This window comes from Corvus moneduloides, chromosome 4 (assembly GCF_009650955.1).
Source record: "Corvus moneduloides isolate bCorMon1 chromosome 4, bCorMon1.pri, whole genome shotgun sequence".
In the NCBI taxonomy this organism is placed as follows: Eukaryota; Metazoa; Chordata; class Aves; order Passeriformes; family Corvidae; genus Corvus; species Corvus moneduloides.
In genome coordinates, this window is record NC_045479.1 from 73150911 (window position 1) to 73177592 (window position 26682).

General features: G+C 49.3%; 1 protein-coding gene across 29 annotated transcripts in view; it reads left to right on the forward strand.

Annotated features, from left to right (window-relative positions):
* LOC116443165 (collagen alpha-1(VII) chain-like) overlaps positions 1 to 26682 on the forward strand; it is a 94051-nt gene that overhangs the window by 25208 nt on the left and 42161 nt on the right. For 24 of the 29 annotated variants that reach the window (XR_004239767.1, XM_032107094.1, XM_032107098.1 and 21 more), the window contains 34 exons: positions 637 to 753; positions 2524 to 2670; positions 2832 to 2951; positions 3589 to 3747; positions 4964 to 5092; positions 5309 to 5458; positions 6209 to 6346; positions 6735 to 6881; positions 7578 to 7697; positions 9780 to 9926; positions 10078 to 10266; positions 10589 to 10728; positions 12064 to 12187; positions 13385 to 13528; positions 15008 to 15198; positions 15635 to 15709; positions 16258 to 16338; positions 16417 to 16443; positions 16644 to 16688; positions 17169 to 17237; positions 17333 to 17410; positions 17639 to 17665; positions 17821 to 17874; positions 18534 to 18605; positions 18849 to 18908; positions 19092 to 19127; positions 19621 to 19656; positions 20485 to 20517; positions 21792 to 21854; positions 22161 to 22220; positions 22943 to 22978; positions 24168 to 24230; positions 26156 to 26200; positions 26421 to 26492. Coding sequence is in view for 28 of the 29 variants with exons in the window: in XM_032107094.1 (XP_031962985.1) it covers positions 637 to 753; positions 2524 to 2670; positions 2832 to 2951; positions 3589 to 3747; positions 4964 to 5092; positions 5309 to 5458; positions 6209 to 6346; positions 6735 to 6881; positions 7578 to 7697; positions 9780 to 9926; positions 10078 to 10266; positions 10589 to 10728; positions 12064 to 12187; positions 13385 to 13528; positions 15008 to 15198; positions 15635 to 15709; positions 16258 to 16338; positions 16417 to 16443; positions 16644 to 16688; positions 17169 to 17237; positions 17333 to 17410; positions 17639 to 17665; positions 17821 to 17874; positions 18534 to 18605; positions 18849 to 18908; positions 19092 to 19127; positions 19621 to 19656; positions 20485 to 20517; positions 21792 to 21854; positions 22161 to 22220; positions 22943 to 22978; positions 24168 to 24230; positions 26156 to 26200; positions 26421 to 26492 (3194 nt within the window). In the remaining variant the exon portion in view is untranslated. The remainder of the gene's footprint in view (positions 1 to 636; positions 754 to 2523; positions 2671 to 2831; positions 2952 to 3588; positions 3748 to 4963; positions 5093 to 5308; positions 5459 to 6208; positions 6347 to 6734; positions 6882 to 7577; positions 7698 to 9779; positions 9927 to 10077; positions 10267 to 10588; positions 10729 to 12063; positions 12188 to 13384; positions 13529 to 15007; positions 15199 to 15634; positions 15710 to 16257; positions 16339 to 16416; positions 16444 to 16643; positions 16689 to 17168; positions 17238 to 17332; positions 17411 to 17638; positions 17666 to 17820; positions 17875 to 18533; positions 18606 to 18848; positions 18909 to 19091; positions 19128 to 19620; positions 19657 to 20484; positions 20518 to 21791; positions 21855 to 22160; positions 22221 to 22942; positions 22979 to 24167; positions 24231 to 26155; positions 26201 to 26420; positions 26493 to 26682) is intronic. The other 5 variants (XM_032107096.1, XM_032107097.1, XM_032107102.1 and 2 more) reach the window with 5 other exon arrangements.

Sequence of the window (26682 nt, forward strand, 5' to 3'; positions counted from 1 at the left end):
TCATGCACCAGGACCTTCCCAACTCCATCCTAACTCTTGCTTCATGGACGTGGACGTCCTCAACACCATCATCCTGCAGCCTGGGGGAAGGGTGGGAGATCATTTTCCCTCCTGTTTTGCACCCACACTGCACAAGGTTGGTGCTCAGAGATGTTTGGTCCTGGACAGTCACAGGTTGGGCTGTTCTACCTGTGGTTCATGAGATGCCTTCAGCCCCCAGGCAGGAGGTCCTGGAAATCCCTCTCACAGAATCATTAAGGCTGGAAAAACCCTCTAGGATCCCCAAATCCAACCATTCCCAGCACTGCCGTGTCCCCAAATGCCACATGCACAGGGCTTTTTAATCCCTTCAGGGATGGGGACTCCACCACTGCCCTGGGCAGCTGTGCCAGTGCCTGACCACCCTTTCCATGAAGGGATTTTTCCCAATATCCACCCTGCCCCTCCCCTGGCCCAGCCTGAGGCCGTTCCCTCTCATCCTGTCCCTGTTCCCTGGGAGCAGAACCCAACCTCCACATGGCCACCTCCTTCCAGGCATTCCCTTCAGCCAGCTGAGCTGGAGGAACATTCATGGAGAGCCAACAAAGTCCTCCACTCCCAATGCTCTGAAAAGTTTCTTCCCTGTCCTCTTTCCAGTGAAGCTCCTGCCTGTGGAAAACCTCCTGCTGCAGAACGAGACCACGGACACGCTGCAGGCCCGGTGGAGCCCTGTGCGGGGAGCAACGGGATACAGGCTCACCTGGGCATCAGCAGGTACGGACAGGGGTGGAGGCTGTACCAGTTCCCAGGGCATGGAAAGATGGGAGCTGTGAGGTTCCCAAGGCGTTGGATGCACTTTGGATTGGATTGGATTCCATTTTTGTCCAGAGGGAATTGGGGGTTTTTTTGGGGGGTCTGTGACCAATGGAGTTTTCTCTGCTGTGGAAGCAAAAATTCCTGCCCTGGCTCTGCATAAAGCTGGTTGGTGGATCCAGGCTGGTTACACGGGATTCGTGCTGGATTTGCTGGACCTGAGGAGCCTTGGAATAACTGAGAGGAGCTGGGAAAACCCTCCCTGTGTAGCTGCACAGCCCCTGAGTATTTGGGGTCACCCGTTTCTTGGGGGACAGCTGAGTACAGGGGTTTTGGGGGGACAGCCTGGAAGTGCCTGTGCTCATTGCATTTCTCTCTGCAGCACTAAAACCTGGCTGCATCCCCTAAAATCCTCATTTTTAGGCAAATTTGGGAGTTTCGAGACAGATCCACCTTTCCAGCTGCAGCTTTTCCCCTACCCTGAACCCAAACATATTTTCTGTGGTGCTGGGAGGGGAGCAGGAGTGAGAAATTCCGGTTTGGTGGCAGATTTTGGCCTTGGGAGGTGGATTTTTCTTGGGCTCAGGGATGTCAGGACACCTGGGCTCTATCCCAGGCTGTGAATAAAAACCACATTTTCCTCTCCCTCATCTCCCCTGGTTATGATGGAAGGAGACATCTCCCACCAGGAACAGGGGGGATTAGTGGGAGAACAGCTCCAAAGGTCACCAGGAGGGAAAAATCTTTACAGGGAAGACATAAAATGGCTTTTATTGCTTTGTAATCAACTTTTCTCACAGCACACCCCAAAACTCAGCAGTTTTCCCAGCCTGTGCCCAATATCCCAGCCAGGAATGGAGCTCGGTCTGGGAATGGGGACACTGAGGGGACAGTGGGACAACCTTCTCAGGTGGAACAGGAAGAACACATCACCTCCACCCCCCAATTTTCCAGCTGCTTTTTCACCTGGTACCAGCTCACCCCAATTCCAGGAGTGGCAATATCCCAAGGGCAGCCCCGCCCTGGCCTCTGGGTCCTCTTCCCACACTCCATCCCATCCCGGGATTAGGGATGCAGTGATGGGATCCAGACCCTGGTGCCCATCCCAAGCCCAGGAGGGGACTGGTTTTCCTCGTCTGACTTTTAAAACCGGAATTAGATAAACACAAACTGGAGATGGGGGATGTGGAGAGCAGGTGGGAAAAGGGGGATGGGGCTCCGAGTGCTGCTGGGACAGAAAATGGGGACGTGGCACCATCCAGTGACCAAACTGGAAAAGGCATTTTCCTTCTTTTAGAGGTTTTCCTCAACATCCTGCTGCCTGCACCTCCCTGCCCCTGGGAAGCACGGGTGGATCCACAGGAATTCGGTTTTAACTCTTCTCCTGCTGGGCAGGTTTAGCTGAGCTGGGTCCTCAACAAGGAGACTAAAACTGGGGTTTGGGGCATCATTGGCTCTAATTCCTGTAGGGAAGGCAGGGTGACTCCAGCATGGAGTCAGCCAGGGTGGAGGGTGTGGACCCTTTTATGGGATCACTCACAGGCCCCAGCGTGCCTGTTTTGGGGTTTTCCTGATGTATTTCCTTTGCTTTGCAAATCCCTGAGTTACCTCGGTGATCCCTGAGCTCTTCCCGGGTGGATGTGGGTTTTTTCCACCTGCACCCACCCAGGATGGTCCCGGTGTGTCCAGGGTGGGGTGGGCTGAGCCAGGAGACACCGTTCCCTTTCGCAGAGGGCAGCATCCAGGACGTGACCCTCGGCAGCTCCTACAGCTTCTACATGATCCAGGGGTTGGAACCGGGCACAGAGCACACGGTGACCATCAACCCCATCTTTGGGGACATCGAGGGGCCAGTGGTGAGCGGCAAAGCCACCACGGGTGAGTGTCCTGCAGCAGGGGTGGCATTCAGCCCATGCAAACTCAGGGGTGGTGGCACGGAGCTGGTGTCACTTCTGTCACTCCCCTGCATTGTTGGGTTTGGGGACCTCTTTGAAGCTGTTGGGACCTCGATGGAACTGGGCAACTCTTCCCTCCTGCAGTGGCATCCAGCACTGTCCAGATGCTGAAAGTGAGCGAGATTTCCATCAACAGCCTGCTGGTGTCCTGGGATTCGGTCGTGGGGGCCACCGGCTACAGAGTGGCCTGGGGTCCAACACCAGGTGAGATCTGTCTCTGCTCTCGCTGGAATGGGAGAACCTCAGGAATCTGGCTTCCAGGTCATGAACTGCTCTGAGCAGCCTCTCCCACAATTCCAGAATTTAAACTGAAGCCAGGGATTATTCCTGGCCCTGAGGCACCAACCTGGCCCCAGCCCAACACAGAGTGAATGCCAGGAATCCCCAGGAAGGGGACAGGGAACATTCCCACATTCCTGTGGGCCCTGGAAGTGAGAGCTGGTTTGGACTCAGTTCCTCTCAACTGGTTTGGATCCTTTAGGTATTAAAATTCCAAAATAAATAACAATAGGAAAACTCTCCCTTGCCCCAGTGAACGCATGGAATCCCAGGATCACTGAGGTTGGAAAAGACCTCCAAGTCCAAGCTGTGCCCAATCCCCAGCTTGTGATGCCACATCCGGTTCTTCCTTGGACACCTCCAGGACTGTGGACTCCAAACCTCCCTGGGCAGCCCCTTCCAATGCCTGACCACCCTTTCCATGCAGAAATTCCTCCTGAATTGTCCTGGAACAGGTGTCCTCCAGCAGAGGTTCTGCTGGGAGCATGGTGGATATCTCAGGATGCAACAGAGCTGCTCACCAGACTCTTCCTCCTCTTGTGCTTTATTTTCTCTTCCAAAGAATTCTTTGGCAAGGACCGTCCTCGTCACCTGGCCCTCAACAAGTCGGTGACGTCCCACCAGCTCCGCAGCCTGGCCCCCGACACCGAGTACGTGATTTCCCTGTCCGTGCTCTTCGGCTCCGGGGAGGGCCCCGGGATCACCACCTCGGCCAGGACGGGTGAGTGTGGGTGGGGTGGTAGAGTAGCTGCTACAGAACATAACCTCTGTGTATCCGGTTCGACCTTGTGTATCCGTGACTGGGTCTTTTCCCGTGCTCTGGGCTTGGGCAGAGCTTCAGATGTCATTGAATCCCAGATTGGTTGGGGCTGGAAGGGTTGGAAGGGTTGGAAGCCCATCTTGTTCCAACACCTTCCACTGTCCCAGGCTGCTCCAGGCTCCGTCCAGCCTGGCCTTGGGCACTGCCAGGGATCCAGGGGCAGCCACAGCTTCTCTGGGCACCGTGTGCCAGGGCCTCCCATCCTCCCAGCCAGGAATTCCTGCCCGATATCCCATCTATCCCTGCTCTCTTTCAGTTTAAAGCCACTCCCCTTGTCTTGTCCCTCCAGGCCCTTGTCCAAAGTCCCTCTCCAATGGTGAAGTGCTCAATCTGCACTCACTGAGCTTCCAGGTATCCCAAAATCCAGACCAATGGTTAATTCCTCAACAATGTTAGAATCCATCTGAAAAAAAATATGAAAAATAGGAAATCTGGGTAAATTCTGCTGTAGGAAACCATAGGAAGATAAGGACCATGGAACATCCTAATGTGGTCCTTTCTGCTTGGTGATAAGGGCTGTCCCCTGCCTCAAAGAATTCCACAATTCCAAAGGAATCCTCCTGGAAGATCAGATTCCCTGGACAAAAGGCAAATCCTTTGTGTAAAATAGGGAAAGTTGATGGGTAAATATTGTCCCTCTCTCTCAAACTTCTGGGCTGCTGCCCTGGGAGCGGAGGAGAGGCAGGAATGTTGATCCAAAAGCAGAGGTGGGATCGTTGGAAGAGGTTCCAAAGCGGCAGCAGGTGATTGGAAACCCTGGAATACCATAAGGGGATAATGGCCTGACCCTTGTGAGGAAGAGAACGGGGACTATTCAGCAGCTGCGGGAGCTCTGGGTGGGTGTTCCACCTGGGGCACTGGGATATGGATCTCCTGACTCCATGGATCCCTGAGCTGCCTGTCCTGGCCTTGCTCCCACTGGATCTAGAGCAGAACGTGCTCCTTGATGACCTCAAGCAGTAGAAAGTGGTGTCTCTCCAGGTGAGGATGAGGAGACACCAAGGATAAGCAAAGCCACCATTTTGAACCCTTTGATACAATTTTGACCCATTAAAGTGTCAATGATGAGCCTTTGGACGGGAATCAGGACACTCCTGATGTTGTCTCCATCCTGCAGATCCTCTGGGATCCGTCTCCAACTTCAAGGTGATGTCCCACACCAGCACCAGCCTGTCCGTAGCCTGGAGTGCAACAGCTGCTGCCACCAAATTCAAACTCACCTGGAGCCCCGTGGGAGCAGGTAAAGGTGAGCAGGGAAAGGGCATTCCAAGCACCTTCCCAAATTCCTGACCTGCTCCTGGGGGTAGGAAAGAGATCCCGCTCTTGGTGACGGCTCCTTCTCTCCTTGTTTCCATGGTTTTATTTATGGAGATAATCCCCAAAACTCTGGGGCAGCGGGGCAGCAATTTCCTTTGGAGGAAGGAAGTGAGCTCCAGGCTCTGAAATATCCCTGTTTTTACAGGAAAACAGGTTGCCAGGACTCAGTACCTGGGCAGCCGAGTGTTGGCTCACCGGATTGACCACCTGATGCCCAACACCCTGTACAGGGTCAGTGTCCGGGCTGTGTTCAGCAGGACCGAGGGGCCGGAGGTGACCCTGACTCACCACACAGGTAAATCCCGCTGGAAAAACCCTCCTTGAGTTGGGATGCAAAGCTTGGATTGATGGTGTTGGGATTGGCTCAGTTGGGTCAGAGGCTGGTGCTAAAAACACCAAAGTTTTGGGTTCAATCCCTGTGTTCATCCATTTAAGAGTTGGACTCCATGATCCTGGTGGATCCAACTCAGGGTATCCTGTTGAACGAGCAGCCCTCACTGCTGCTGGCAATAATCCATGGCTGTTCCTGTGGGAGGGAGGGGACACGTCCTTCTGGCACGTTGGACAGTCCTGGATCACTTCCCGGAATTATTTATCCACAGCCACCTCGGGAATGCAGGAGCCTCTCCGCAGGCACCACCCAGGGTCACTCACCAGCACTGGGGTTTTGGGAATTCCTTGGATTGTGGCTTTGCCTCTTCCAACGTGGAGTTCTGGCTCCTTTCAGTGTCTTTTCCACCTGAGTTCATCTCAATGAGTTTTTCATGGAATTTGAAGATGTGTGTGGATGATCCATCCTCTCTTGGAGCCCTTCTCATGTCCCTCATGTGTGTCACCAGTTTGGTGTGGGTAGGAAGAGGTGGGGATGAGATTCCTCAGCTTGGAATCCATGGATCCATTAGGAATTTCAGCCTGGCATCCCTGGATAATGCCTGGAAAGTAAATATTGAATGAATGCCCAAATTTTTCTTCTCCACCCTAACTTAGAGTTGTGAACCTGCTGCTCTGGGACTGAGCTGAAATCTTATCCTGGTTCATTTTCCAGCTCCTCCTGGAGATTCCCACCCCATTCCGACCATCCAGGACCTGAGGGTTACTGACCCTGGTGTAAACACTTTGAAGCTGGCTTGGAAAAAGCTTCCTGGGATAAGTAACTACAAGATATCCTGGGTGCCATCCAACAGTAAGGATCCCGATCCTTTGGTCAGGGAGCACAAAAATAGGGAATTTGGTTCAGGAAATTGCTTTTTCCATGGATGATCAGGTGGGTGGGGACTTTAATGTCTACAGGGACAGGTTGAACCCCTCTAAATGAGCCCTGAGCCAAGCTTTAGGCTCTAACCAAGGATATAAACATAGCTGGGATTTGGGATATCCAGGAATTCGTTCCCTTCCACCTTTGTGACTAGATCTGTCCGCTCCCTGTGCCTCAGTTTCCCCACAGGCAAAATGAGCTCCTAACTCTCCTCCCTGGCCAGGTCCTGTCAGATGAGTGTGAAGCTGCTGTAACAATGACTGTTACACTTCCCTTTCCATGGACACTGCGGGTTTTTCGGGATGTCTCCTCTCAGGTGACTCGGAATCTTCCCAGCTGGTCCCGGCAGAGGCCGTTGCCTTCACCATTCCCAAACTGAAGGACAACACCACCTACACCATCTCCGTGTCTGCAGTGGGAAGGGGACAGGAGGGAAACCCCACGGTCCTCACAGCCAAAACCTGTGAGTGTGGGATTCATGGATTGGGATAAGAACATCTCCGTAGGGGAGTGAAAGAAAAAGAGCAATTTTGGCTGATTGACACCTTATTCCTGGAATTCCAGGATGTTTTGAGTTGGAAGGGACCTTGAAGATCATCCGATTCCAACACCTTTCCTGGACCAGGTTGCTCCAAGCCCCATCCAACTCAGCCTTGTTTCTTCTCAGATCCCACCAAAACCAGCCAGCGGTCCTTTTTTCTTGCTATTGAGGAATTTTGGGCCCTTCCCTGTCTTCCCCAGCCAATAATCCCCATTTTTAGGGCACATTATCTTGGAATTCCCTCTTTAGTTGCAATAGCTTGACCGTTTCCAGCAGGTAAAGACCAACATCCCTCATGAGTTGTTTGGAGATCAAACGGTGGGAAAAGTCAGGGATATGGAGCCAATGCTGGGATTTCAGGGAGCATCTGGAAAAAATGACAGGAAAAACTTCATTGCCCATCCCAAAACTTCCAATTTCAGCCAGTTTAGAGGCCAGACTAAAAAATTCCCACCAATTCCCACCGACTGAGGACCTGGCCTGATTCACCTTCCTGGAGAAAACACCTGGAGTGCTGGAGGAACTCCTTCCTCTCACTAGAATCATGGAATTTTGGAGGCAGAAGGGTCTCCAGAGCTGTTTTCAGCCCCTAAACTTTGTTCTTTGTTTTTCCAACAGTGGATTTGCCCAAAGTGATGGGATTCACCGTGCAGGAGGCTGCGGATTCCAGCATTTTGTTGTCCTGGGGGGCTGTTCCTGGAGCATCCCTGTATTTACTGACTTGGGGATTGTCCTCAGGTAACGTTCGGTGTGGGAAGGAAACCCTGATCCACCTCCTGAACTTCTCTGGATCCTGTTTAGCAGGAGAACCCTGAGGGTTTCCATGGGTTCCTTCATCTCAGCTTCTCCATTTGGGGGCAAAAAAAGGAAAAATGGGAGCTGGAGGAAGCTCCCAAAATGTCCCATTTGGCCATTGCAAAATCCCTGAGGGAAGAAAAAAAGGAGGTGTGGGAATAGCACAGGAAAAAGGAATTTTGGCATTATCAGTGTCCCTTCCTGTCCACCAAATCCACCAAAAAAGGTGGATTTTTGTCATCCATAAAACCTCCTTCTTAGCTGTTTAAAATTTCTGCTCTGCTGTGAAGAGCTTCCAAAAATTCCTTAATCATTCCTCACCATTACTTCTCCTGACTGATTTGGCTTTTCAGGATTTGCCCTTTTAAAGCACCGATTCCATGACTTTTTTTTCCCTGGATTGGACTAAAATCCTCCTTGAATTTGAATTTTCCTGTCCCTGTGGCTTCAACCACAAACTTTTTCCTGGGATCAGTTCATGTCCACGAGTCAATAAAGAAACCAAATCCGACAGAACTCCCTGTGCTCCCTGCAGTGCTTTTGGAGCTACCGGGAACTTTAATTTTTTTTAATTCCAAGGATATTTTAGGATTGGCAGCTCCACACTTGTAGGCTGTGTCCTTGGGATGAAGTGTCCTGTGCTGGCAGCATTTTTGGGGGGCTAAATACTATGGAAAAGTGATTTGGGAATGGAAAATTTGGATCTCTGGGGTGATTTTACTGAGCTAAAGCAACTGTTCCTTTCCTGTGCAAATATTGATCCAGAAGGGCTCAGAAATCCCTGATTTCAGAGTTGTCTGGGAAGCAGGAATGGATAATCCCATGTCTGACAGTCCCCCATGTGCCCTCCCTCCATCGATCCCGCTGGAACGGGCTTATAAATCTTGATTTCCCATCACCAGCAGACGAATCCTGATCCCCCTTCTCCATAGGATCGGATTTATGCTCCTAAGCGAGTAATTCCAGTTTTTCCTGGTTAATTATCCCGGCTGCCAACACTGGTGTAGAAAAGCAATTAAAAATTTGGTCCTTTTTGTTTTTGTCTTGATTAATTTTCCTCCACACAACTTGATTTTTGTCCTAAATGAAAGTTATTTTAGGACACATTTCCCTTGCTCTTTTTGAGCTCTTTTAATGCCCTTTTCCCTGCTGATTCCATCCAGCCTGTCCCATAAAAAATGGGATCCCTTTCTACTCCACTTGGGATCATTCCACCTTTGGATCAGACAAAATAAACCAATTATGGCTATTTTGACTCAACCTCTCAAAAACTGGGAGCAGAAGAGTTTGAGTCAAATTTCAAGGGGGATTTTACTGGGTTTTTTTATCTCCCAAATTTTTTTGTGGAGAATTGAGAACAACAAACTGGATTTGACCTTTGGAGATCTTTTCCAACCTTAATTCTATGAGTCGATGACAACGGAGCAGATTATTTGCACTGATTTTATTTCTTTCCACAGAAGTTCAGCTTTTTCCGTGATTTTTTTTTAAGTAAAACATTCTTTCAGACTAAAAAAGTGCACGTTTCACTTTGAACATTGTCAAACTCATCATTTATTTTTTCTGAAATGCTTTGGAAATGTCAATCATTATTTTGACATCTTTTCCCTATCATGATTTTAAATCAAAACTATGAATTCTGTGCAACCGAATTTCTCAGTCAAGTTGGATTTTATTTTTCATCAAACTTTCCATTCGTTCCCAAAAAAAAAGGAACTTATTTCTATCCATAGGATCCACTGGATAGAAATTGGTCTCTCAGCCTTAGGCATCACCTGTACCAAATTCCCTAAATTCTTGGATAAATTCCAATTTTCTTTCCTTTTTAATGCACAAAATCAACCTCGTTTCATCTGGTTTAGGACCTGACCATTGCACTTTGGATATGCTTTACTTGTGTCTCTGCTCCAAATCCCAGGCATCATCTCATCCCCAAATTCCTGTTTGCCAACAGTGATGCCGCAGAAATGGGAATTATTCTGAGTTTTTCTGGCTCCCAGTCATGTTTCCTCCTGTTTTCCACAGCTCCCGCTCTTTCCCAGGAATTGTTACCAGCAGCTTCCCGATCGTATCGAGTGACAGGGCTGAGCTCCAAGGAAACGTATTTGTTTTCCATAAAACCAGTGTTTGGAGACGTGGAGGGACCGGAGACAGCGCTCCTTGGACAAACAGGTGTGGAGGCTGGAGTTCTGGCTTGCGGTTTTCCCTGGAAAACTGCTCTTGAGGCTGATTTTTGGGTTTTCTACCCTTTTCCTCTTTGCTGGACAGCGATGTCGTGGCTAAAAGAGGTTTAAAATCCACCTTTTCTGTTTGGCTCCTACAGCAGGACCTCCCAGAGAGCCGCCAAGCGCTCCAGTGGCTCCTACACCACTGGATACAAGGAAATCTCCATCCGGATCTCCCAGCAGTGTGGGGACCACTCCTCGCCCAGTGCCCACCAGCACAAAGCTCCCAGAGGCTCCAGTATGGACCAGTGCGGTGTCGGCCCCGCTGACAACACTGCCTGGGCCAAGTGAGTGTGGGAATGATGATGATGACTATGATGATGATGTAGAAAGAGTCAAAACTTCCAGAGGCCAAGATCTTCTCTGATCCCAGGAGCTAAAAGTGGTCTTAATTCTTTGAATAACGAGTGGACAGGGTCAGGGAAGGCCCAAACCCCATAAATGTGGTGAAGGCCTCGGCACTACCCTGAGGGGGGAAGGTGCTGCTGCTCACCCAGAACTTGGCATCACAAGAGGTTTGGGGTTTGTTTTGTTGCTCTGAACACACAAAACCCCACGATTCTGCTTCAGGACCCCTCAGCTTATGGAATTCCTCTCTTCCCTCTGCAGTTTGTGGGAAGCTCAAGGCAGACGTTGGGTTCCTGGTGGATGAATCCTCGAGTATCGGCCAGAGCAACTTCAATAAAGTGAAGGATCTCCTCTTCCGGATCGTTTCCTATTTCCCCAAGATTGGGCCTGAGGGGATACAGGTAAGATTTTGTTATTCCATTTCCTGAAGTTGTTTTCCTTCTCTTTTCTCCTTCTGCTCAGCCCTGCCAGGAGCAGATTCTGCTCACCCAGGAATTGTGGAACAGAAAGGCCAGGGAAAAACATGTATGGAACAAAACAGACAGGAATTAAAGTCTCCTCAATGTCAGCCTTCCCATTTGGATAGATTTCCATTTCTTGGTTATTTTTCCAAGACTGAATCATTGGGAATAAAGCAAATTCCACACCTGAAATACTGTCTAGGTTAGCTCAGAGATCTGCTGGGTGCATATTCCCGTCTAGGATCCCATTTCCAACCCCATCCAAAGTGGGAATGGTTGGGAATCCAGAGTGGGAATGATTAGAAATCTGGAGGGGGAATGGTTGGGAACCCAAAGTGAGGACAGTTGGAAATCCAGAGTGAGGATGGTTGGGAATCCAAAGGAGGAATGGTTGGAAATCCAAAGTGGGAATGGTTGGAAATCCAGAGTGGGGACGGTTGGAAATCCAGAGTGGGGACGGTTGGAAATCCAGAGTGGGAATGGTTGGAAATCCAAAGTGGGAACGGTTGGAAATCCAGAGTGAGAACAGTTGGAAATCCAGAGTGGGGACGGTTGGAAATCCAGAGTGGGGATGATTGGGATTCCAGAGTGAGAATGATTGGGATTCCAGAGTGAGAATGATTAGAAATCCAGAGGGGGAATGGTTGGAAATCCAGACTGAGGACGGTTGGGAACCCAAAGTAGGAATGGTTGGAAATCCAGACTGGGGACGGTTGGGAACCCAAAGTGAGGACAGTTGGGAATCCAAAGTGAGGACAGTTGGAAATCCAGAGTGGGAATGGTTGAGAATCCAAAGTGAGGACAGTTGGAAATCCAGGTGTGGATCCAAGTGGGAAATGCAGGATGTGCCAGCAGCTCCCTCCTCCAACAAACAGAGAACCAAAGCCCCAGGTCATGGTGGGAAACTCCTCAAGGGCAAACGAAGCCTGAGGGATTTAATGACAGCAAAGCCAATTGGAAGATTCTGTTCCTCATTTATTTGGGGTCATTTGTGCTTAATTAATGTCACATTTAAATTAAGAAGGGAGAATTACGGAGCCCCCTTTAAGTTGAGCAGGAAATGGGAATTTCTTGGACTCTTGCTTGGAGGTTTTAGGTGAATGATGGAGTTACCCTGGGCCAACAAATAACTCTGGGGACATAAAAAAATGTTGGTTTAGGTGCCGATCTGACTCCTTTTTCCCAGAGTCCCATTCCCGGTGCACCACACTCTGACTCGAGGCAGTCTGTCCCATTTCCTGTGGATTTGGGGATTTCAATCCCTGGTTTTGGCAGGTTGCTGTTGCTCAGTACAACGAGGAGCCCAGGGCAGCTTTTCACTTCAACCAACACCGCGACCGCAACGGAGCCCTCGGAGCCATCAAAGGGCTGAGCTACACCGGAGGCAACACCAAAACAGGTCTGGGAGGGGACTTGGACACCTGGGATGATCCTCCTGGATAAAGTCAGAATCTGGAAGCCAAGGAAAACATTTTTCTGAGTGGTTTGGAGCCATTTCCTTGGTGGGAACGTTGTGCTCAAAGTTGTTCTAAATTTGAGAACAGATTAAATTTAATTTTCGGGAGTGGTTTTTCCAACCGCTTTGTGCTTTATCCATGTCCTGGTTTTCCCCCTGGGTTTTCCTCATTATTTTATGATTTTGCCTGCACTTGAGGAAGGTTTTTACACCATAAACATGAGGATGGCTGATTTGAAGCATTCTTGCATCCCAGAAATCCGGATACTTTTGTGTCATTTAAAAAGCTCAGAGCGGGACAACACTTTCCATGTGCTCATTCCCAGCAGGACATGGGGAGTACCTGGTTCCCTGGAGGAACACAACCAGGAATGGAAAATTAAAAAAGGTTAATTTTCATTTAATCATTTAGCCCAGTTGGTTGGAACCTGGTGCCAGTAACTCCAAGATTTAATCCCACTATGGAGCATTCAGGAGCTGGATTCAATGATCCTTGTGGATGCTTTCCAACTTGGAATATTCTCTAGTTTTGGGATTTTTCAATGAATTCTTCACATCAGGAAAGCTTTGAGGCACCCAAATCCCTCATCCTGCCTCAGTGGTATTGGATAAGAGCACAAAAAAAGGGGGATGGTCAAAATACAGGAATTTTTATGGGATTGCTCAGGGAAAGAAAGCATGGAATTAGTCAGGCTGGAAATTCCCGGCTAACCTTGTCTCTAATCCTTCTTTTTATGGAGTTTGTGTCAATAAAGACATTTTACTCCATGTAGGAATCTTCCATAGTGTTTTGGAGCTTCTTGACCGTTTCAATCAGTGGGATATTTCTTTGCGAAACTTTCTTGGTCTTTCCAAAGACATTTGGAAATGGGAATTTGGTGGATTTTTTTCCTGAAGCGTAAGAAAAATGCTTCAAATCTCCTGAATTTGTTCTCCCTTTCCAAAACTGTCTGCTAATTCTACCAGAACCATTCTGGCCAAGCTGATTTCCTGCTGTTACCCTTCAAAAGATGTTTTCCCATGCTCAGGGCTTTCCATTTGTGAGGAATTTCCTTCATGCTCCACCTGTGGAAGGAGATCCAGAGTCCAGACCCACGAAATTAATCCAGACTCCCACCCTGTCTCTCCCTGTCTGCTCAGGCCATGCCCTATCCTATGTGCTAAGGGAATTATTCCAGCCTTCCAGAGGGATGAGGCCGGGTTTTCCTCACATGCTGGTGCTCGTGACCGATGGACAATCCCAGGATGACGTGTTACCCCCAGCCAGAGCAGCCCATGCTTTGGGTGAGAATTCCCTGTTGTGTTTCCCTCGGTTATCCATGAATTTCCAGGTGGTTGAGGCTGCCCTGTTGTTTTTTCCTTCAGTTCTCCATGAATTTCCAGGGGTTTGAGGTTGCCCTGTTGTGTTTCCATGGTTCTCCATGAATTTCCAAGGGGTTGAGGTTGCCCTGTTGTGTTTCCATGGTTCTCCATGAATTTCAAGGAGGTTGAGGTTGCCCTGTTGTGTTTCCATGGTTCTCCATGAATTTCCAGGTGGTTGAGGTTGCCCTGTTGTGTTTCCATGGTTCTCCATGAATTTCCAGGGGTTTGAGGTTGCCCTGTTGTGTTTCCATGGTTCTCCATGAATTTCCAGGGGTTTGAGGTTGCCCTGTTGTGTTTCCATGGTTCTCCATGAATTTCCAGGGGGTTGAGGTTGCCCTGTTGTGTTTCCATGGTTCTCCATGAATTTCCAGGTGGTTGAGGTTGCCCTGTTGTGTTTCCATGGTTCTCCATGAATTTCCAGGTGGTTGAGGTTGCCCTGTTGTGTTTCCATGGTTCTCCATGAATTTCCAGGGGTTTGAGGTTGCCCTGTTGTGTTTCCATGGTTCTCCATGAATTTCCAGGGGTTTGAGGTTGCCCTGTTGTGTTTCCATGGTTCTCCATGAATTTCCAGGGGTTTGAGGTTGCCCTGTTGTGTTTCCATGGTTCTCCATGAATTTCCAGGGGATTGAGGTTGCCCTGTTGTGTTTCCACGGTTCTCCATGAATTTCCAGGTGGTTGAGGTTGCCCTGTTGTGTTTCCATGGTTCTCCATGAATTTCCAGGTGGTTGAGGTTGCCCTGTTGTGTTTCCATGGTTCTCCATGAATTTCCAGGGGTTTGAGGTTGCCCTGTTGTGTTTCCATGGTTCTCCATGAATTTCCAGGGGGTTGAGGTTGCCCTGTTGTGTTTCCATGGTTCTCCATGAATTTCCAGGGGTTTGAGGTTGCCCTGTTGTGTTTCCATGGTTCTCCATGAATTTCCAGGAGGTTGAGGCTGCCCTGTTGTGTTTCCATGGTTCTCCATGAATTTCCGGGGGTTTGAGGTTGCCCTGTTGTGTTTCCATGGTTCTCCATGAATTTCCAGGAGGTTGAGGTTGCCCTGTTGTGTTTCCATGGTTCTCCATGAATTTCCAGGTGGTTGAGGTTGCCCTGTTGTGTTTCCATGGTTCTCCATGAATTTCCAGGGGGTTGAGGTTGCCCTGTTGTGTTTCCATGGTTCTCCATGAATTTCCAGGCTGCTGAGGATGGTGCATTGTGTGAGGAGTCCCTCTGAGGGCACTGTTGGCTCCTTCCTTTCTTTATCCTTTCTTTTTTCTCTTCCCAACCTGCTTTGCTGTAACTCCCACCCAGCTCCAGATGACTTCTCCGGGGGTTATACCTGATCCCACCAGAGGTTTCTGCCAGGAAGGGGGTTGGAAGCTCTGATCCCAAGGGTTGGGAGCGATGGGATCCGTGTCATTCCAGGGCTCCGTGTCATTGCTGTGGGTGTGTCGGGAGCTGACCCCATGGAGCTGCACCGGATCTTGCTGCAGCAGAACCCCCAGGACGTTTTCTACGTCAGCACCTTCGACGACTTCCCCCAAATTCTCCAAGAGCTGATAGAAGCCATTTGTTCTGACCCTCAGCTTCCAAGGATCCAAATCCCACTGGGAAAGGTGAGTTCTTACACCTGGGAGTAAATCCAGCTTGGGGTGGGTCAGGCACAAGGAAAATCTTCTTCCCTGAGAGAAGTTTCAAAGTGAAATCCCAGCGGATTTAGGACACTGTGTCCCATCCTGACCTCACTGTCCAGCCCTAAAGAGCAAAGAAATCCAGGGAGTGGAATTGGGAAATCCAGGATAGAGCTGGGAATGTTTTGGTGGATAAAGCCACTGCAGAGCACTTGGAGATAATAAAAATTTATAATATAAATTCATAGGAATAGAATTGAAACATCTGAGAATTCTCCTGGATGGTCAACTTTGCTTTTCCCTTTTTTTGCCTAAGCCAAGGAATGTTTTTAGTCCATGTTTCCTGGCTGCTCCGGTTTATTTGCCATCCTTTGGTGGATATGAATTCCCTGATAATTTTTTTTTCTCTTTTCCATGGAAGGGCTCCAGGGGCTCAGCACCTCACAGGGGTTCTGACCCCCACGGCTTCACCGTGAAGGGAGAGAAAGGGGAGCGGGTGAGTCACAGAATATTCCCAGCTGGAAGGGGCCCGCATGGATCATCGAGTCCAGCTCTTAAGGGAATGGCCCCACCAGCATGATCCACTTGGATAATTAATATCATGGAATCATGGAATGGTTTGGGTGGGAATGGAACTTAAAGATCATCAAATTCCAACCTTGACACCTCCCACTGTCCCAGGCTGCTCCAAGCCCCGATGTCCAGCCTGGCCTTGGACATTCCAGGGATCCAGGGGCAGCCACAGCTGCTCTGGGAATTCCATTCCCTGGCCTCCCCACCCTCCAGCCAGGAATTCCTTCCCCATATCCCATCCAGCCCTGCCCTCTGGCAGTAAATACAACCAAATTATGACCGAGGAAAAGCTCGAGCAAAGAATCACCCTCAGATCTCTTCTGTTGGTGTTTTGCTATTCCTGCTCCATGCTGGCTTTGAAAATCCAGGAAAAGGGAACTGCTCTGGCATTTGGGAATGCTCTCAAGTGCTGCATGGAGCTCCTTGGGTTTGCAGTTCCAAGGCCATCACTGCTATTTTCCATGTTTTTAGGGTCTCCCTGGGAAGGACGGCATTCCTGGGCTGCCGGGTAGGCCGGGCCGGCCAGGGCCTCCAGGTCCCCCTGGAATCATGGTATGGATTGGTTTAACGAGCTTTTCCAAAGGGTCATTCCAGAGAATATGACCAGCATCCATCTGTCCTGTTTTGCAGGGGCTCCCTGGCGGCCAAGGTGACACTGTGAGTATTGGCAATCCCAGGTTGGTTTGGGTTGGAAGGAACCTTAAAACTCATCCCATTCCATGGGCAGGGACACCTCCCACCATCCCAAGTTGCTCCAAGCCCTGTCCTACCTGGCCCTGGACACCTCCAGGGATCAGAATCCATGGTCTTGTGGGTGATTTTCTATTTAATGCTGCAGAATTTATTTTTAATTCCAGGGATCTCCAGGCTACCCAGGACCAGCAGGGCCAAAAGGAGACAGAGTGAGTTCCATTCCTGGATTTCACTAGGAAAAATCCATTCCGTTGTTGTGACCTCTCTTTCCCAAACATTTTCACCAGGATCTTTGGTGACTGTGAACTTTTAAGCTGTGTCTAACTAATCCTACACTGCCAGTCCAGCTGGGGGAGTTTCCCTCAGGAATTTCATGCCTTCATGGACACTAAAATATTTCAATACCAACCAAGGGCAGATCCCAGGATCCTGTCCTTCTCCCAGTCCCCATTCCTCCTCTTTCCTCACATCCCCCTGAGCCATCCGTACAGATGAAGATCAGGAATGGATCCTGCTGAAAGCCAACGTCCTTTTTTTCCCCGGGATTCATTATTTTCCATGCCAGCAAGCAAAACTCAGGTCATGGCCATGTGGCTTTAGGTACCAGGTGCTTTGGGTTGATGGAATTGCCCCTAAATCACCAAATTCCCAGTCTGCTCCTGGATCTCCCAACATGCCTTTATCCACAGGGAGAGCCGGGCTATGTCCTGGGAGGAGTGGAGGTGATTCCTGGCCGGAATGGGCAGCCTGGCCCCCCTGTGAGTATCAAACCCCAAGTGTGGGGGAGCCTTCAGCTTCCCAAAGCCTGGCAGAGATCCCACATCCCTCCCTCTCCCACTTTTCCTTGTTGCAGGGGCAGAAGGGGCAGCCGGGGGTTCCTGGGGTTCCGGGTTCTCCAGGTTCTCCAGGGCCACCAGGCATCTCCATCAAGGTGAGTTTGGAGCACAGTTCTGGGATGTGCCACAGCAAAAGGAGATCTGACTCCAAAAGTTGCAGGTCGAGGTGTCTGGAGACCTCTCCCAAAGCTCTCCTTCCCTCGGGAGTGGGAATTTTGCTCTCTTGGATTTTCAGCCTGCAGGATTTTTTGCTGGGATGAAGTTTGGCGAGGAGTCCCAAAATGCCCATCCCATGGGAATTCTCCTTGTCCTTTGTGTTTCAGGGTGAACCAGGGGATTCAGGAATCAGGGTGAGTACCTGAGGGTGGCTTTCACTTTGGGATGAAAATCCTTTTTCTGTAATTATTTCCAAGCTGCCCAAGAAGTTCTGGCTTCCAGACTTCCCAAAATTCCATGGAGATCCATAAAGGGATCATGAAGTGAGACTATCCTGTGCTTCATGCAGGGTCCCCGTGGGAGGAGTGGCCTCAAAGGTGACAGAGGAGACACAGGAGAGCCGGTGAGTGGCCCCAGGAAGTCAGGGAAAAACTGGGACAGATCCAGAGGAGGGAAAAATGTGGATCAGGAGCATGGGACAGCAAATGGCTCGAGCTGGCAGCAGATCCAAAACAAAGGAAAAGGGGTGCTTCTTCCCAGAAATCATCCCACAGGGACGTTTGGGGTGGGGGAAGTTTGAGTTCAAGGGGAGCTAAGAGAAGGAAGAAAGTCCACGGAGGATTACTGGGAATAAAGACACCAGGATTGGTTTGGGAATTCCCCGCCTTACAAATGGCTCAGACTTGAAGGATAACATCCATGTGCTGTTTTTCCATCCTTCCCAAGGTGCCTCTTTCTGACCTTCTTGGATCTGGTTTTGGTTGTCTTTGCCATGTTGGAGAGCCATATCCCATAAATCAGCCCTTTCCATGTGTCTGGATTCCCCATTCCAGACCAACGTGGGTTCCCAGTCTCTGTCTTCTATTGTTTCCCCTTCCCGAGTAAAACCAGGGATTCATAACTTCTTTGTGGAGGAAAGGAAATTTGGGAATACACAGACAGCTCTGTAATTCCTCAGTTTTCAAGGAACTGTTCAGATGTCAGGATCAATATTTCCCTGCAGAATTAAAAATTTCCAGATTGGTTAAAAAAAGGGATCTGATGATGTTCCTTCCTTTCCAGGGAAAACCTGGTTTGCCGGGCCCTGTAGGGCCCCATGGGGTTCCTGGACTTCCTGGACCAAGAGGAGAAAAGGTCAGATATTTCCTGAATCCCTCAGCCCAGGAGGAAAGTGAAAGGAATATCAGGATAGACTTGTGGGAAGGCATTTTGGGATCTCCCAACATTCCTGGAGTTTACTGGCTCTGCTCAGAGCCAAACACTTCCAGAGGAAATTTCTCCCCTCCTGCTTGGCTAAGAAAGACTTTGGAGCAGCAATCTGGGAAGGATGGGTGCTCTGGGATCAGCATTCCTGAGGATGCTGTGCTTTCCTTGCAGGGAATGGCAGGAATTGGCATTCCCGGCACTGCTGGTGTGAAGGGAGAAGAAGGAGAGCAGGTGGGTTGGGAATTTCGCAGTGAGATTTGCATTAAAATCCTCTCGGAATGTTCAGAGTCTCCAGAGTCTCCTCCAATATTTAGATTTTCCTTGGAATCCCATGGTTCCAAATGGAAAGGGCGAGAGAAGGGAAGATTTGGGGTTTAAAATCAGAGCTTTCACTGCTTCCTCTGTTGTTTTCAGGGAATGATGGGACCTCCAGGAGCACCAGGACCAAAGGTGGGTGCTGAAATCCTGACCCCGAGTTCCTGGGCCTGGAATTCAGGTTCCAAGGAAATTTTCTGTCCCTAACCGGCATCATCATGATTCCTGTGGGAATCATTGGATCACAGAATAGTTTGGGTTGGAAGTGACCTTCCAAGGCCTCTGAGCAGGGAAATCTTCAACCAAACCAGCCTGACCCGGAACCTTCAGGTCAAAAGCAAAGAATGGGAATCATTTCACACTTCCTGGACTCTGGAATTCCTTGCTGCCAGGAGAGATCTGGAATGGCAGCAGGGTGGGATATTTTAAATAATAAACGGTGCTTTTGTGGCCAGGGAGACTCCAGAGTTCCAGGCTGGAAGAGCTGTCCTGTAATTAACGGAAAATTGGGTTGAAGAGCTCCATCCTTCCCTCCCTCCCTCTGTCTGGGAATGTCCCACCACAGCAGGAATCGAAAGTGCTGGATCTGTTTTCCTTGTGGCAGAAACTCCCTTCTGATTTCTTCCAGGGAATCCCAGGACCTCCAGGGCAGAAGGGAGACCAAGTGAGTGAAACAGTAAGAGAACGTTTGACCAGCTCAGGTGAAATGATCCTGATTTTTCCCAGTTTGTTCCCTGTGGGATCCAGCAGGGGATATCCTTGAGCTCAGTGTGTCCCCTCTCCTTGGCTCTTGTGCTTCCGAGATGAGTTTTGGGCACTTTTAAGGAATAAATGGTGGGAAAGGGATGAGCAGAAAGTATTCCCTGCCTCCCATTTTTCATTTCAATGGCCACCATTCCATCCTCTTGCCTTGAAGGGAAACCCAGGATTTCCAGGTGCTCCAGCCTTGGAGGTAACTTGGAGTGGATTAGAGCCTTTCATGTCCTTCAGCTGTGCAGCTCCAATCCCAAAATGCTGGGAATCCAAGAGCTGTGTCCCACAGAACTGCGGGAAGAACACCCAAACCTTTTCCCTGACCCTCCAGCCAACTTTGTCCTCTTCTCCTTTGCTCCACTTCTTGTATTCCCAGTATTCCCATTGTCCCCTCAAAGGAGCTTCACTGCTGTCCAGGAAACATCAGGATAAAAATTCCCACCACTGAATCCGGGTGTTCCAGGCCTGTCCCTGCTCAAGCTCCTCATCCACAGGGATGAGCCCTGCAGGACTACCCACAGCTCTCCATGTCCTTCCAGATTCCAGCTTTAAGGAGAAACCTCAGTGGTGGCCACCTCTGTGTGCCATAAGATTTCTTATCCCATAAAAATTCTTGTCCCATAACAATTCTTATTCCATAACATTCCTTGCTTTGGAAAAGGTACCATGAAAAGGAGATTTTTTAATTTTTTTTTTCCACAAATAACTGAGGATTTCTGTGATTTCTTCTCCTCCTCAGGTTTTGGGACCTCCAGGCAAGAAAGGTGTCAGGGTAAGACTGTTAATTAATTCATTCATTCATTAGCACTGCTTGAAAAGGCAAGATCTCCTCCTGGAAAGGGGGAGGTTGTTCCATGTTTCCTGAATCCCATCTCTGTTGTGATTGACAGGAGAGGAGAGCTTGGAAAAGTCTTCTCCTGGGGATATTTCTTTATTTTATTGACATTTTTACCTGGTGTTCCCATTCTTTCCCTAATCTGGAGGGAAATTTGGGATTTCAGAAGGGAGACATCACTCAAAGGCAGATCCAGCCCAATCCCAGAAGATAATTCCAGCCAAGGGAAGTGAAAATCAGGGATAGCAGAGGCTGGAAGGGATTTTTGGAGGTCTCCAATCCCACGTCCCGCTCAAAGCAGAGCCCACTCCAAAGCTGGGTCAGGTCTCCTGTGCTGAGAATTCCCATGGATGGAGATTTCCCACATCTTTGTGTCCTGATCCAGAGTTTGGCCTCATTGAGAGCAAACTGAATTTCCCAAACCAAGGAGATCTCTGGGACAGAGCTATTCCCTGGCTTTATTGTCCATGTTTTCCAGCGGCTTTAGAGGATTCCATTCACGTTCTCAGTGGCTTTGAGGTGGAACATGACCTGGAATATTTTCAATGGAATTTTTAAATTATTTTTTTCAGTCTTGCTCTCTCGCTGCCATCCTGCCAAGAAAGAACCTTCTCTCTGTGAGAAGGATTTACTGCAGGACTGATTCCCCTTGGCTTTTCCATGGAAATTCCCTACAGTGCTTCAGACCTCCCTCATTCCATAGACACAATGGATTTTGACTTTTTTCCTGGGATTGGATGTTGGAATCACCTCCTTTTATTGGTCCTATTGCCCAGACTGCTTAGCCTTGGCTGGCAAAAATCCCTCTTTTCTTTTAGGCTGAGCTTAAGTAGTGTCCTAGAAATTTTGCTGTGGCCTGGTGATGGAATGTGGCCTGGAATATCCAAATTTTTTTTCATTTCTTCCCGATACTTCACTGTCAACCTGCAGAGAAATGGAAGGTGCTCATTTTATTCCGTTTAAACCAGTAAAAATGCATTTATGGTGCTTTGTAGTGTGGCAGCAGCTGTGATGACTTTGGCATGGCAGAAGATCAAGTGCCCTGAGAAAAAACTTCCTTCTAAATCCAGGATGGATGGATGAGTGGATTTGGCAAGGGAATTTTTTCCAGGGTGCATTAGAAGTGCAAAACGCAGCCCTAAGGAGTCATGGGAACAGGGCTTGGCTTCCTGCGGGATATTCTTGGTTCCAGGTGTGTCTTTTCTTCCCAGGGAGATCCCGGACCAGCTGGACCACAAGGAGACAAAGGAATCCCAGGAGAAAAAGGGGAGAAGGTGATGACCTTGCACTTCCTGTAGGGATAAAAGGATTTCTTTTGTTGTGGCGACCAAGGAAACTCTGGGGAAGATGGGATTTCTCCCTAAGTCATCCATCCAGGAATCCAGGGGGAGCCTTCCATGTAGAGAAATCCAAAGCTCCTGGAAAGGAAATCAGGGAGGGACTCAATGCTCCGCTCCCTGGTTGTCCATGCGGATGGAAATACCTTGGATCTGCTCTGGCTTTTCCTGCTCTGTGGAGATTTCTCGGATGAGCTCAGAAAAGCTGCCCTGGCAAGACACTGTATGCCTTTGTTTTTTCAGGGAAGTCCAGGATTTGGAATTCCTGGCCAGCCTGGGCTAAAGGGAGACATTGGTGACAGGGTGAGTGGGACAGTGGGGTGGGTGTGGAATGGGAAGGGCTCAGGGGACAAACCGGGAGGTTTAGGGACAAAATCTCTCCGTCACCTCCATGGATTTGTTGGCCTTCACCTCTGAGGAGATGAGCACTGGGGAGGTGACAAGGAGCAGGGTTGGTGACCCTGGGGAGGTCTGGGGCGGTGGGGTCATGAGCTCTGTCCTCCACAGCTGGGTGCAAACTGTGCGGGACTGCCCCAAAATGTGGAGAATTCCTCATGACTGGAGGAAAACACGGACGGTCAATGCTCAGCTGGTGATTCGGTGGACAGAATCCAATCTTGGTGAACAGAATCCAAGGAAGTCCCATTTCCAATGATTTCCTGTCCTGAAAGTCACCTTAGGCTTTATCTTCCTGACTTTTGTGTCTAAGGAGGTTCTGGTGGCTCCCATGGGAGTTGGCTGATGCCCAGGAAGGGTTGGGTTAATCCCTTCTCCAGGGACATTCACAGTCCCATTCATTTTAAACCAGCAAAAATTGGCAAATCCCAATATTATGGATGAGTATCCTTGGGAGAGGGGTGGGAAGCCCAAAATAGTGATGGTTTCAAAGTGGGGGAGACGGGAAGTTCCAGACAGGGTGTGCTTGGAGCAGCCCCTTCTGGGACATTCCCGGTTTTCCCCTTCTCTGATTTTAGCTGCTGACACCGGGAATTATCTTACCTGTGTCATTCCTTCTGTTTCTGCAGGGAAATGTGGGATTGTCTGGGAAGCCAGGTCAGAAGGTGAGTCCATGGAAAGCTTTGTTCCCTGTGAGGGTGGGGAGGCCCTGGAATGGAATTCCCAGAGCAGCTGGGGCTGCCCCTGGATCCCTGGAAGTGTCCAAGGCCAGGCTGGACATTGGGGCTTGGAGCAGCCTGGCACAGTGGGAGGTGTCCCTGCCCAGGCAGGGGGTGGAACCAAGTGGTCTTGGAGGTTTCTTCCAACATCTTTTATCAGGCCTTAAAAAAATTCCTGCTAATCCTCACTAGCAGGATTTTTCCCAGGAAAAGTTCAAAACCAGTCAAGAAATTTCTGGAAAAGATCCCAGCTGTGGCATTTGTTCACTTCAGTCTCACTGTGGGCATTGCTCAAACAGGGATCTCCCCAGGCTTGGCTGGAGGAGGTTTTGGATTTGGGAATTGTTCCACAGATCAGTGAATGGAATATTTCGGCTGGATCAGCTTCCTGGGCAGGGAGAAATGGGATGGCACAAGAGAAAAATGGGAGGCATCCAAGCCAGGAGGTGTTAACGAGATGTGCTAATGAGGTTGCAAAGTGCAGGCAGCAAAAGGTGTTTGGGGTTGGGAGAAGGCCTGGGGAGGCCGTGTCACAAACTTCCCAGATTTCATGGAATATTCTGCGCTGGGAGAGACCCACAAGGGTCATCCAACCCAACTCTTAAGGAAATGGGATCAAACCCACGACCTTGTGGGACAAACATCAAACAGAGCACATGAGGACCCATCCATGAGAGCTCAGCTGATTTAATTGGGAATAAAAACTAGAACATGGAATGGGAACTGATCCTGTGTCCAAGCCTGGATCCATCTCAAGTCTCTGCTAATTTAGAGGTGGAGAACCTCAACAGATTCTGGCCTGAGTGAATTCCAGGGATGACGGTGGAGTCAGGATGGATGAGGTTAGAGCTGGATGCTTTCCAGCCCAATAATCCCATAAAAATAATAATACTATAAGTAAATAAATTGAAACACTATAAATATAGATTATTAAATAAATCACAGTCAAATAAATATCAATAATAGAAATCCTACAATCCCAGCCCTTCGTAGCACAGGGTAAATGCTCTGAGCCCAAACCTCATCCAGGAGTGTGGAAGCAACTCCATGACCATGGATGTGCTGCTGGAACCTGCCCCTCAGTGTCTGAAATGGGAATGCGAAATAGGAGTGTGACAAGTCTTGTTTCCTTTAGGGGGAGAGAGGTGAACCGGGATTCCCTGGAAAACCAGGAGAGGCCGGGCTGAGAGGAAAAGATGTAAGTAAAGGCAGGATCCAGGGGGATGGAGCTGCTGCTGCCTTGGGAATAACCAACAATCCCAGTTCTGCCCTGCAGTGACAAGCAGGACAAAGGGACAACATTCCTTGTTATTCAGCATCAGTGCCCAGAGCAGCTGTGACTGCCCCTGGATCCCTGGCAGTGTCCCAGGCTGGGGCATGGAGCAACCTGGGATAGTGAAAGGTGTCCCTGCCATGGCAGGGGGTGGGATGAGATGATCCCTAAAGTCCTTTACAAGCCAAACCATTCTGGGATTCTTTGATCAGGATTTTTGTCACTGAGTCACATCTGCTTGACATGGATTTAGCACAAGGTGCACCCACACCAGCCCTGAGGGGCTCACTTCTGGTTCTGAGCCTCAGATGATCTCAACTTGGAAAGGATCCATAAAAATCATGGAGTTCAAATCCCTACTACTCACAGGACAGCCCGAATAATTCCCTCTTATGGCCAAACGAGGTGGGCCCTCACAAAACCAAGGTGGCCCCTCACAAAAGAAGATGGTGCCTCACAAAAACCAAGGTGGCCCCTCACAAAAACCAAGGTGGCCCCTCACAAAAACCAAGGTGGCCCCTCACAAAAACAAGATGGCCCCTCACAAAACCAAGGTGGCCCCTCACAAAAACAAGCTGGCCCCTCACAAAAACATCCTGACTGGGTTCTGGAAATCTCTCCTGACCCCAGTGAAGAGCTTCCTCAGCTCCAAGGCCTGGGTTGATCCCTGCACGTGGAATAGGATCCCTATTAATAGTTCCCTCCTCTTGGGATCAAACAAGGTGGGCCCTCACAAAATCATCCTGATGGCTTCTGGAAAACTGGATTTTTGTACACTGAGCTTGATGTCGCCTGGTCTGGAATATCCCTGTGGTCAGTTTGGAATATCCCTGTGGTCAGTTTGGGTCACCTGTCCTGGCTCTGTCTCCTCCCAGCCTCCCATGAATTCCCAACTTGGCTCCTGGAAAACCTCACCTGACCACAGTCAGTGAAGAGCTTTCTGCGGCTCCAAGGGCTGGCTTGATCCCTGGACATCAGGTGGGATAGGATCACCCAGGGAAATCTTGGAAAAAAAGGAAGTGGCTGCATTCCAACAGCCCTGACTTCGGAGTCGTGATTCCAGAACAAGAACTTTGAATTTCAGCAGGAAATGATGGTGAAAAACTTTTGCATTGTAGGGAGAACCAGGCAAGAAAGGCTCCTCTGGGACCAAGGTAATCCCGCCCCTTCCCGAGGCACCAGGAAAACAGCAACTGGAAAATGAAACCCTTGGATTTGTCCTGGAGTTGATCCCTGCTCATTTTATTTCCTGTTTATTTGTTCCCTTAAACGAGACTGTGGAGAATCCTCTTCATCCTTATTTTATCTTGGATTTCCCATTCCAAAAGGCTGGAAGAGAAAGGCTATGAAAGAACTCAAGTCTAACTTTTTTTTCTGGGAGATGCAGAAGACAAAGTGCCTCTAATGGAATCCCAGAATATCCTGCGTTGGAAGGGACCCACGAGGATCATCTCCTGGCCCTGCACAGGACACTCCAGCAATCCCACCCTGCCCCTGAGAGCGTTATCCAAACATTCCTGGAGCTCAGAACAGTGGGATTTGGTGGCAATCCCCTCATCCTACCCCTACATTTAAATATTCCAGCCACCCCACACCTTGTGCCCTTTTCTCCTCGTTTATGGGAATGCTGTAAAACACCATCCCTAATTTAAGACATCCCAGATATCCCAAAACCTGCCTCTATCCCAGTTTTCCAAGCATTAAGCAGTGCCAAAGAGATTTCACCTCCATTAGAGCCCCTGGAATGGGTGATGGACTCGCTTGTCTCCCTTGAAACCATTTCCTCCAGGTGTAAGTGCAATAAAATTCCCGTTGCTTGATGGACTTGGAAAGCTGCTCCTCTCTTTTAGGGAGAAGCTGGAGTCCCTGGAGAGCCAGGAGTGAGAGGAATCAGGGTAATAATTCCATTTTTCTCACTATTATTATCATTTCGTGCCCTGGAGAGTCTTGGGGCTGCTCTGATTCCCTTCCCCATCCCAATGGGAGCCCTCACTTGGAAACATCCACTTCCAAAGATTCCTTTCCTGTGGGAAAAATAACATTTGCCTCGCTATTTTCCTTTTCTGAGCTTCTTGTGCTCTATTTGTTGTTTTTCCTGTCGATCTCTTCTTGCAGGGTCCTCCTGGACTCCCAGGGCGACCTGGAGAGCAGGGAGTGAAAGGAGATCCAGGAGAACCCGGGAAGGACGTAAGGAATCCCTGAAGGAGCAGCTGGGGGAGGGTGGATTTGGGGAGAGCTTTTATTTATTCCCAGCATTATAAATAAATAATATTTATTTATTCAGATCGGGGTTGGATGGATCCAGCACAGATGGATAAATCCAGCAGAGATGGATTCGCTCCATCCTTTATTCATCCCCGTGGGAAAAAAAATCAGG